This window comes from Emydura macquarii, unplaced genomic scaffold (genome assembly GCF_026122565.2).
Source record: "Emydura macquarii macquarii isolate MOO-44397 ecotype Brisbane River unplaced genomic scaffold, CSIRO-AGI_Emac_v2 contig_771, whole genome shotgun sequence".
In the NCBI taxonomy this organism is placed as follows: Eukaryota; Metazoa; Chordata; order Testudines; family Chelidae; genus Emydura; species Emydura macquarii.
Genome location: NW_027130908.1, coordinates 58,214 through 70,381, shown reverse-complemented (window position 1 = coordinate 70,381; position 12,168 = coordinate 58,214). Strand labels below are relative to the sequence as shown.

At 44.5% G+C, this 12,168-nt stretch overlaps 2 protein-coding genes across 2 annotated transcripts; one reads left to right on the top strand and one right to left on the bottom strand.

The window, feature by feature from the left end:
- Nucleotides 1–3,645: 3,645 nt before the first annotated feature.
- On the top strand, nucleotides 3,646–4,592 carry LOC137149582 (olfactory receptor 4D9-like). Its single transcript, XM_067543096.1, has one exon. It carries the CDS (start codon nucleotides 3,651–3,653, stop codon nucleotides 4,590–4,592), a length of 942 nt encoding a protein of 313 aa, XP_067399197.1. The 5' UTR covers nucleotides 3,646–3,650.
- Nucleotides 4,593–8,465: 3,873 nt separating this feature from the next.
- LOC137149581 (olfactory receptor 14A16-like) lies at nucleotides 8,466–9,419 on the bottom strand. The gene has a single exon (XM_067543095.1). It carries the CDS (start codon nucleotides 9,417–9,419, stop codon nucleotides 8,466–8,468), a length of 954 nt encoding a protein of 317 aa, XP_067399196.1.
- Between the last annotated feature and the right edge of the window lie 2,749 nt (nucleotides 9,420–12,168).

The following is a 12,168-nucleotide window of genomic DNA, read 5'->3' as shown; positions in this document are numbered from 1 at the left end:
GTTTGGTTTTTGGTTGTTTCAGCAATAAACACAGGATACTGTACATTCACAAGCGAACACCCAGCAACTCACAGTGAGAGACAGACACTCCCATTACAAACATTCTCAACCACAGCCAGGAAAGAAAATACTCATATGCAGGTTGAGTTACACTCAGGAACACACTCATAATAATGTGCACGAAAAAAAGAATGTGTGCAACGTTCTTGGTGAGCAGACACACCCGAAGAATCAGAAATGTACTTATAATGTAAGCTTGCAAAAAACCACATAAGTCAGATCTACTTTAGAAACTTTTGCCATCTTGCAATGCCAGTTCGGAGGTCTGATATTTTGAGACATTTCGATACCAGTAAAAATCCCAGTGTAAACATGGTTATAAAGACATAAAAGTGCTTTTCCTGCTGTAGTGTATTTCTCTCAGAGAACCGCTATAAGCTGCACTAGCAAAACACTGGTGCATTTAAAATAGGAGTGGCTGCTAACTAGTATAGCTAAACCAGCAGAGATTTTCTTGTGTAGCCCTGGCTATACATTGTCTGGCTTCTCTCTCGCTCTGATGTAAACAGACATATACATATGGAGTCTCCTCCACTTACTGTCGTTGGGGAAAATTCTCAAAATCACCTACATGATTGAAGAACCGAAGTCGTATTTTCAAAAGTGACTTAGGAACTTAGAAGTCTCATAGTGGCCAGATTTTTAAAGGTATTTATGTGCCTAGCAGAAGCATGTCAAGAGTGTGTAGCTGACGTAGACAACTGGGCAATTAGACCTACCAATGGGGAGCTGCCAGGTGGCCTGCCGTGTCGGACAACCAGGAAAAGGAATCTCAAAAATATGCAGGGCTTAAAGGGAGGAGGAGCTTCCTATCCACCTGAACTCTGAGCAGAGAAGTTCACAATGGTGACCAGAACTGTCAGGGTGGGGCATTGCAGGACAGCTCCTGGAGGCCAACAACTGTCGACTGAAGTGTCTACACTGCGCTGACCTCATCACAGCGACACTGAGTCTATGCCAATCGGGGAGGTGGTGTTATTAAATCAGTGTGGCGGGAGAGCCAAATTTAAATGAAGACATGGTGCCAGCGAGGTCAACGTAAGCAGGTCCTGTGTCCCACATGGTCTTTTTGTGTCAAGCCCAGTCAACTTGGTCAATTTCTGGAGCCTGTTCAGTTTGAGTGGCAATAAAATAAACATTAAAAAAATGAAAAACTTCAGGGACTTATTAATTATTCCCCTTGAGACTGAATTCTCAATTTTCCAAAGCAGCAACTCTCTTGATCTGGCTCAGTAAAGCTTGGGGGACTTCAGTGAGTCATTGATCCTGGCATCAGTCTTGGGTCAGATAGGATATATGGGAAAGATTTCTCGGTCTTGTCTCCTCTTTGGAACCAGCTCCCCTTCCCCAGCCATTCAGGAGAGCAATGATTCGAGATGACATGTGAGTCCCAGACCCATCCTCAATTGTTTGGAGGCAGCTGATCACCAGCACGGGCAGTTGAGTGAGGTAATGATTCTTGTCATTCTTGTCTTGTCATGCAGTGTGGTACTAGTCATAGGCATTGTTACTGCAGAGAGCAAGTGTGTTCTGGACAGTTCATATACTAGCTTGCATTTTACAGGAACCTAAGTCAGTTAGGAGGAAAACAGCCCCTTTACCACCCAAACTATTTGACACTTTTGCATGACCAACTTTGTCTGACCAGGTGTTTCCTATGGCAGCGGGTCTGTGCTGCTCTGAAATGAAAGGCGGTATCACTGGAGAGGTCTGGAGCTGGGAAGTGAAAACTGGAAAAAACACAGGAAAGAGCCAAGTGAGATTCCCTGTGCCTAAGGCTAAGTCTACACTGATGGTGGCAAATTTGCCGTCAGATCGATTTCTCTGGCTTCACTGAGCGGTCAGTGAAGACCCGCTCAGTCGATCCAGAAATCGACGTATTAAGACCACCTTCTCAAGTGGCATAGCACTGCGTCAATGGGAACGCGGTTCCCATCGGCGCAGTGCAATGAAGACGGTGCGCAGAAGAGAAGCAGAAAAGTTGACGGGAGTTACGCATGTTTTTTGCGTAGCTTGCGTAACTCCGGTCGACTGCTGCCGAATCTTGGAGGTAAGTGTAGACAGGGCCTGAGTCCCTTTATTCCCCCTTGAAAATCCTAGACCGAATGGGGATCTGAATTACCCAGGGTCCCAGAATGTGTCCATGGCAGGGCAGTAACTGAAAGGAGGAGACATTTAGGACTAGGGTTGACAGTCTTTGGCAAAATCTATTTCCTGTAAAAAAACGAGGTTTCCTCAAAACCCAAAGTTTGGAAAGGAAAATCTTGAGATATTGGGGGGGAAAAAAGTATAAAAATGGGGGCATTGTGTGAGACTAAAAGTAGCATGGTCAAGTGGAAAAAGCGTGGGACCAGGACTGCAGAGATCTCAGTTCTTTTCCTGGCTCTTTCAGTGCCTGGCTGGGTGATCTTGTGCTACTCACGTCACCTGTCTGTGCCTCAGTTTTGCATTTGCAGAATGGGTATAATGTTACCAACCCCTTTGTAAAGCACTTTGAGGTCTATAGATAAAAGAAGCAAGTGCTGATGGTATTGTTCACAACAACAGTTTTAAAATATTTTTGGCTCCACCACCAATAAAAAAAGAATTAATATGAAAAATTCAATTTCAATTCAAAATTTGAAAAAAAAAGCCCTCCTTGTTTCAAAATTAAATGAAAATTAGGATTTGATTGCCATTGACATGACAATTTGCTTTAGAAATTTAACAATTAGAAATATCGACTATTTCATGGAAGTGGTTTTCCAGCTACGGCTGTTTCAAATACTTAAATCTGGAGTCATACGTGGAATATTTTTTGTGTTCACCAGTTTCAAATACAGGTGTTTAAAATTAATCCCTATGAGCACCTAATTACAGTGACTGTATTTATTTCAGACATGATGAGGACATGCAATACCTGTAACAGACAGTAAGATTTAATTCCTTCTCTTCTTGTAGCCACTAGAAGGGGGACAGCAATAATCACTTGGTTAAGGTGGTTTACAGATGCTCAGTACCTCAGATATTAAGGCCACGAGTGGGACTTGTGAATCTCCTAAATCAGTGGTTCTCAGATTTTCCAATCCAACTACTCTTCAGTTGAGACCAGGCACTACCTGGGACCTCCTTTCTGCTTATGAATACGGGAAGGGCATTCTGGTCATCACGACCTCCTGACACTTCCTTGTGACCCGCATGTTGAGAACCACTGGACTCTGAGAAGTCCATCCTAAGAGCACTCTCTGAAATGCACATTCCTCGCAATCCTGACCCTCTGGGCCCCAGGACGTGTGCTGCATCAAAACTGCAAGAAGATAACTGGAGACAGGGGCTAGCCAGTGGCTTGAACTGGTGTGTAGGCTGCTCTCCTTCACTCCAAATGACCCCAGAACTGAGGACAACCACTGGTGTAGCTTCTAGCATCTGCTGAAGCAGGGTTGCCCTCCACTGAGGTTGATTACATTTAGTAAGCTAAGAAAATTCCTAAACAAAATTGTGTATAAGAGGAGTCGATATTGACTTAATATTAGCAATTCAAGAAGGGAGTAATTAGAAGTTCTTCATACTAATTCTTATTTTTCTCTGTAGACATGTTTTGAGGCTATTAAATGGAACAGCACAACCTCAGTTCCACAGTGACAGAATTTCTCCTCTTGGGCCTCACCCAGAGTCCTGAGCTGCAGCGATGCCTCTTCGTTGTCTTCTTCATAGTCTATGTCACAACTTGGTTTGGAAATTTCACCATCATCACCATTGTGATCACCGACCACCGGCTCCACACCCCCATGTACTTCCTGCTGGCCAACTTGGCTTTCCTAGATGTCAGTGACTCATCAGTCACTGTACCCAAATTGCTGTTGGATCTCCTCTCCCAGCCGACAGCCATCTCATTTAATGAGTGCATCCTCCAGATGTTCTTCTTCCACTTCTTTGCTGGTGCTGCAATTCTTGTTTTTGTATTGCTGGCTATTGATCGGTATGTAGCAATCCATCAACCATTGCGATACTTGACTATCATGAACCAGAGTGTGTGCGTGTGGCTGGTGGCAGGGGCATGGCTGGGTGGATTTGCTCACTCAATTGCTCAAATTGGACTGGTCCTCCATTTGCCATTCTGTGGTCCTAACGTCCTGGACAATTTCTTCTGTGATGTTCCACAAGTCATCAAACTGGCCTGCACCGACACTTACTTGGTCGAGTTGCTGATGGTATCCAACAGCGGGATGCTCGTCATAATTCTGTTCATCGTTTTGCTCGTTTCATACACCGTCATCTTAGTTAGGATAAAGAAACATGTCACGGAAGGGAAGCGCAAAGCTCTGTCCACCTGTGGAACTCAGATCACAGTTGTGTGTTTACAGTTCATACCCTCCATCTTCATCTATGCTCGGCCCTTCCGGAAATTCCCCCTGGACAAGTTGGCTTCAGTCTTTTTCACTGCAATCACACCGATGCTGAACTCGATGATCTACACGCTGAGAAATGCCGAGATGAAGATGGCCATCAGGAGACTGATGAAAAGAATCCTTTTCTCAGGGAGGAAACTATAAAGACAGAATTTATCTTGAGTGATCTTTTTTCTTCCATTTTGTAGTAATTATCCCACATGGACTTTCCATCAGATTAAACTTTTTCATTCATAATTTCTATTTGAGATAGTAGGGAGAAATGTATTGGTCAATCTCCTCGCATGAAGTTTGTTTTCGTTATATTCAGCTTCCAAATAAAGCATTAACTCCTTATACATTTTACTTGATCCTGATCTGGGGATCTCTACCATTTTCTCCTTTGGAAGGATTGCCCCTACTTAATTTCTCCATGATACTAATAATGGTGGATCTGTCCTTCTCCAGGATGTGAGCACAAAGAGATCTTTCTACTAGGAATAACTGTGAATTGGCCCTTTCTTGAAAAATCAATTAATTTTTTTCTAAAATGTTGTGTTATTTCTGTCTGATTATTTTAGGGCATTGCCAGCATGTATACAGACAGATGGCTATTCCTCCACATTTTCTCTAGCGTTTATGACTACATTTCTTATATCTTTTAATAAGCTTAAGTGTAGTGAGTTCACATACATGAAGTATTTGTTCATAATTTGCGTGAATACTTCCATAAATATATGTGTTTTTAGCCCTCCTCCAGATGTGTTCCCATTCTTTTACATGATATTTGATTTTGGATTCTTTCCCCATTTTTCCATAAAAAATGGATTATTCTAGTTACGTCAGTAAAAATTTATTGTGCATGTGGGTCTCACCTTTCATACCTTTTGTCAGCCGAGCTTCTTGCACACAGCTGGGGTGCTTGAAGTCCTCTTCCCTTCGCTCCCCAAAAGCTCCCTGTCTGCCACCCTCCCATCACCCTCTATTACAGGGACTCCCCTCAGCTCCTCCCCATCTTCCCTCTACTAGGGGTTCAGTGTGCATCTTATCCTGCCTTCCTCCAATACCAGGGTTTCCATCCTTCCCCATAGCAGTGGTCCTGTGTATTCCTTCATTCCCTCCTCTCCCCATACCGGGCTCCTCATTTTCTCCCCTGTGTACATACTCCCATTCCCACCTTTCCCGCACATTTCCTCCTAATCCTTCCCCTAGGTTTCTGTCTTCTTTCTCTAAGGGTAATGCAGGGTGTCAAGACGTTAAACTGTGTTGGGAGAATTGGCTGCGATGAGATTGAGTATTGTTATGATGGAGGGCTTTAATGGTGACATGAACCAGTTCTACGATCTATCGACAATTACAGAGGTGGTTGTAGCTGTGGATGGCCTGATCAGATGTGCTATTCAAAAGTTATCTCAGTACAGCGAGAGACAGACAAACAAACACACAGAAGTGCTGTTGAGTTGAGTTTATGGCCTGCGTAGACTTGGCCAACCAATGGGAATCAAGCTCTTTGAGGTGTCCTTTCCACTTATTAATGGGTCCATCAATGTTAACATTCTTCTAAAATTTGGGATTTCTACGTTAGATTATAAAACATTCAGTCACAAATAAGGAAACAATAGTATATTCATCTTTCCCATGTGTTCTTTGATGGTATTAATTTCCACAATCAATACAGAGTTGTATTAACAACAACAATAACAATAATAATAAAAGTATGTAATTAATACAGAGTTCTATGCCCTTTTCCTCCTGCTCAATATATACTGCTTTTGACGACCCTGGGTGATATCTGGATTATTTTTGGTGGGTGTTAATCAAGGAGGGGAAAATGGCTACTTCTTATCAATATCTAATTTCACTTCTCATGTGTAATTATGACACTAAGGTTGTTTCCCTTTTGTCTTTGTCCAAACTTTTTTTTGGGGGGAGGGGCGGGGGGAGGAATCAATGTGCTCAATTCTGTTGGAACCAGATGCCAACATACTCTAGAGCAGCTAAATAGAGCCAGAGATTCATAGACTTAAAGGGCAAAAGGGATCAACAGGTCATAGTGTATGACCCTCTGTATATCACAGGCCATTAGATTTTGCCTATTTACCCCTGTGTTGATCTCAATAACCTGAGTTTGGATATGTTGCCCTTTTTGATCCAAGTGGCTACTCTGAGTCCAGGACCTTATAGCTTGTTCCAACTGGAGCAGAAAATGACGATAACGTCTGGTGCTTTCTTAGATGCAAATTTATTTATTTACAAGAAATGTACAAATTCCTGCATCTCTGAACACAGGAGGAACCAAAGACAAAATGGAGCATTCTTCGTTTATAGACCTAAACTTCCTTCATTCAGAATCGTGAGCCCAGAATCTCTCTGTAGGCTTCACATCTTGCTTACAGAGTGTGGCTTTGCTTTCTTCTTTCTGCTCTTGGTCTCTCCCTGTTTCTTGTCTAGTCTTTTACACACACACATACACACACACACACCTCTGCTCATAAAAATCACACACACACACACTCCTCCTCAGAACAATCAATGGCAAACATGGGCCTTTTTATTTTCTTTCAATGTACTCTGATTTTCAACATGTGGAAAATGCTGCAAGTACTGATGTTTTGAAATGTCAAAAATAAGAGAATTATTGACCGAATGATTCACTCCCAAATGTTGGCTTTTTCCTTGACACTTTCCAATAGACGTTTTTAAACTTTTCGTTTTGCAAACTCATCAGATATTTTGATTTTTTTTATATATATATATTTGCTTGGGCGGTGGTTTGTTTTTAGGGTTTTTTTTCTGGTACAAACCCAAATTCTGAAATCTCAGAAGTTCCCATGGAAAGAAGCACTGGCATTTTCCTCTACTGTTAGACAGCATAGAAATGTTCGCAGAAAGTAGTGGCTGGGTCATTTCCAGGAATGGCTACCAGATAATGTTACGCTGTCGGGGCTGAGGCCGGCACATCACACCTGTTCTCGGCCGTTCTGGGTCACTAACTCCGAGGGGGAACTCATGTGATCTCAAAGCAGTGAGCCAAACCTTAAGCAGTTTATTACCAGTGGGGAAAGTCCAGAACTCATCTGATGGGACTCTGTGCTCTTCCTTGCCTGCCATACATAGGGCCCCTTGCTGGGCTGGGATCGGTGCAGACTTTGGAGCACTTTGCCTGGGAATTAAGATTCCATTCAGACGCAAGGGCACCCCTTGACTGGGAAGGACTCTGGGGCCACCAGTGTCGGTCAGGGGCAGGCACTTGGGTCGGGCCTGGCCGTTACCTATGACAGTCCTGATTACAGCACTGGCGAGGCAGAAACGGAGCAGTGCCATTGAGTCCCAGTCCCTGGGGGTGGGGGCTGATACTTCAAGGGGCCCTCCATAGTTTCTTCCAGCCACCCTGAGAGCCACCGTTTTGGGGACAGCCCCTTCGCCTAGACCTCCGCCCACTTCCCGGCAGCTCTGCTTTGCCCTCTGTCACTCAAAGGGGATATGCCAGAGAGTTCATGATGTCTACTCAGGTCTTTGATATGGTTACTGATTTTATGTAGAAGGTGATTAGAGAGAATGGTGCTGGTTGGCAGTATACAAACCTTCGATAGAGAGATCGATAGATAGATCGATAGATAGATAGATAGATGTGGGGCTTGAGAAATAGATCTCTTTGTGTTTCATCAATGTCTCCAGCAGTATCTTTTGCAAGTCCTTATATATGATGACAATTGGCCTGCACACAGAGCAGGACTCTGATCTTAAATGGGGTCCCGATCTCTGTGTCATGTGCTAAAATTAAGACTTCCAGACCCACCAATCATGCTCCTCCTTCCCTCGCTCCTCAACTTGCCTTCCTATACAGCAAAAATATTGTTCCTGCAAAAGGGCCAGTAGTTGAAAGGCAACCAAAACTAAAGTCAGTGGAGAGAGTCTGAATTTACTACTGTAAATACAGCATTTTTCACATAAAAATTGCTCAGCATATTCTCATGGAGACAAAAATGTCATCAGTTGATTATACCTGTAAAGAAATGCAGAATGAAACCATGGTCATCAGAGAAAGATGGACCTTTTGTTCTTGGGGAAGAACCTCCACATAATCTGATTCCTCAGGGCAGCTTTGATCTCCTTGTTCCGCATGCTGTAGATGATGGGATTCATCACTGGAGGGACCATGAAATAGAAAGCATCCACCACGAGATCCAGCCCTGATGTGGAGCTGGAGGTGGGTTTCAGGTAGGCAAAGAAGCCAGTGAAAATTAACAAGGAGACCACAGTGAGGTGAGGGAGGCAGGTGGAGAAGGCTTTATGCCGGCCCTGCTTAGAGGGGATTCTCAGCACTGCTCTGAATATCAGGACATACGACACAATTATCAAAACGAACCAGTTTAACAATAAGACCACACTAAAGAGAATAACCCTGGTTTCACTGAGGTGCGAGTCGGAGCAGGCGAGCTTGAGGAGCTGGGGAATGTGACAGAAGAACTGATCCACTGTGTTGCCTCCACAGAAAGATATTGCAAATGTGCTCCTGGTATGCAGGCCAGAGTACAGCACACCGCTGATCCACGCACCGACTGCCATCTGGACACAAGCTCCCCTGTTCATCACCCTCCCATAGTGCAGTGGCTGACAGATGGCGACGTATCGGTCGTACGCCATGGCGGTCAGTATGCCGAGATCAGCTGAACTGAGGAACACGAACAGAAAGACTTGGGCAACACATCCAGAATAAGAAATTGATCTGGTGTTCATGAGGGAGTTGAGCATGGATTTGGGGAGGATGACAGAAATGTAGCCGAGGTCTAGGATGGACAGGTTAATCAGGAAGAAGTAGAGGGGGGTGTGAAGGTGGTGGTCGAGGGCTATAGCTGTGATGATGAGAAGGTTCCCCACCAGGGCTGCCAGGTAAACCACTAGAAACACCACAAAGTGCAAAATCTGCAGCTCTCGAACATCAGAGACTCTCAGGAGAAGGAACTCGGTCACGGTGGTTTGGTTGGACATTTTCTTCCTCAGCACCTTGTGCGATGGCTGTGGAGGGAAGGAGAGGGTCACGGGTCCGGATTAGAGTGTCAGAGGGAATGATCCTGATTCCCCTCTGAAACTTCTCATGATGTGAGTGTCAAAGGAACACGACACTCCTCACTTCCTCTGACTAGGATTGGGGAGTTCTCTTCACTCCTGACAATCAGACCACTAGAGAGACAAGGTGGGTGAGGGAAGATCTGTCATTGGACCCACCTCTCTTGGTGAGAGAGACGAGTTTACACCCTCTCAGGATATGGCCCACCATGTCACCTGATGAAATGCTTCACAGATTGGGACAAATTACAGCCCAAGCCCACAGTTCTAGCAAATTTGTTCCCTCAGCTCTGCCGAGCAACAGAGCAATAACATTGGGCATGAAATTAAAATACTAAATCATCAATAGAGCCTGATTCCCACTTTCCAGAGAAATACAACAGACTCCCAGAGCATCCTAAGTGCCGGCTTGTCTGTAACGATTCCTCACAAACTCAGTATATAGATGACCTGCTACCTGGTTACAAATTGATGGATGGCACCAATCCCAGCTATGCTGCCATCTCTGGGTGATGATGAGGGAGCCGCATCCTTCAGTTACCGCTGGGATGTGCCGTCTCCCTCTGTGACTTTATGTCTGTGCCTTGCGGTCAATGAAGGCAGGAGAATTGGGTTCTGTTCTCGGTTCTGCTGTGTGACCGTGGGCCAGTCACTTCTGTTTCCTTTCTCTGCCTTGTCCACTTGATTATGAGCTCTACAGGGGATATGTCTTATCACAAGTCAGATCCGTGTCACCATGTACAGCATCTGTGCTCAATTGGCAGCAATGTTGCATACTGGACATGGTGAGAGAGACCAGGAGGTCTGGATTCTAGTCCCATTGACCTAGAGTGGGTCTGCCTACACTGTGGCCAGAGTTAGCATGAGCATCTGATTATGTACCCACGGAGATCAGGTGGGTTTGTATTGTGCTACCCCCAGCTAGTGACGTCTATCTACCTCAGTCGTGAAGCATGGTCCCAGCTGCAGGGTAGATGTGTCCTTAATGTCCTTGAGCAGGGTCAACATAGATAGGCTGTGACGGCTTGATTGAACTCTGACTCTGAATTTCAAGGGCTAGTATGTCTTCTAGGTACAACCCATATTCCACGGGCCATCAGCTCTGCCGTCTACTCAGTTCTGTCATCCTGCGGAAATATGTCTTTGAAATAGAAATAAAAATGCATGTAATAAAATGACGGTGTTTTGAAATTATGGTGTTATTGGACCATACTAGCGTTTCCCACCTTGGCTGAGAGTTAATTTTGAAATAGGGCTGGTCGAAAATGTTCTGCTTAAAAGATTAAAAGAACTGTGTTTTCAGTTAAACACATTTTCATGGAAAGTGTCATCTCTCTATCAAAAAACAAAACTTTTTTTTTCAGGTGGGAGGGAATTTTGGTTGGAATCTTTCAGTTTTCGGCAGAAAATGTTTGGTTCTCTGTTGCCAAAACCCCATAATTTGGGGGATATTATAAAAAGACATAATTTTCTTCTAAAAAAAATCTGATTGGTTCTCCTGCTTGGACTGAATTGATAGCCAAAGTCTTAAAGAGTTCAAATCACCACTCAGATTGTGTTCTCAAATTCATCCTGTACATTAACATTTTAACCGATGTAGTTGAAATAGCAAACTTACTGCGTCGGTCTTTGGATAAATCTCTCCCAGCTTGCGATGCCTTTGGTCCTCCAGTGCTAGAAATCATTGGCCACTGTTTATCTCTATATTTCCATGCACGTGTCTCTCTCTCATGTACGCATCACTACATTATCCAGTGTATTGTCTCTATGCCCTGTCACTGAATTTCCTGAGTTGCTCAGTCTCTCTGCCCTTCCCAGCACACAGGGATCCTCTCCACAGATGGGCGCTCCCTGCTTCCCTCCTTGAGGAGCCTTGGCTGAGAACTGATGGACTAAATGGCTATAGAGCTTGTTCAGGCTTCAGACCTGGCCGCAACTCCGGATGTCCCTGTTCTGGAGCTAAATAGCTAAAATTGCTCTCCAGGTCTCAGATCTCAGCAATCATCTCACCTATGAACAAAGAACCCTTTCACCCTACCCTAGCTGACCCTCACCCCACAGACGGGGAACAGCGGCCAGCCCTGGATCTCACAGACTGGCTGCATCCGTGGAAGAAGCCTTGGTTAAAAACAAGGCAGGGTTGAGGCCCAAAGAGTATCTCAAGGTATTTGTCAAATCAAATATGTATTTATAGCACAGACATGTGACCTGTAACAGCTCAGAGCCTAGTGGCACCAGAAGCTCAGCAGGCCTGGAATAGCCGGTTCCTTCATTAGCTCCACATAAACACCTCTGGGGGAGCCGGCGTTTTTTGATTCCTGCATTGCATCAGCAGCTCTTGGGATGCAGCCACCAGAGGAACCACAGATCAGGCTGCCCTAGCAGCTTGAAGGTTGTCACTAAGAGGTACCTCGAGGCAAACACTAAAAATGAAGCGTCATGTCCCAAGGGAATGTAAATCAGTGCATTGTCATTGATTTCAGAGTAGCTATTTATGCCAACTGATGACCTGGCCCTTTCATTGCAATTGAGCTATGGTCAATTCGCCAACTCTGAGGGTCTGTCCTGTCACAGTTTTAATCCATATTCTTTGCCTGTGAACGTAAACCAAGGATGAGAGAAAAGTTCCTATTCTTTCTGCACATTCTTGGCTCTTTGGCCATAATACAAG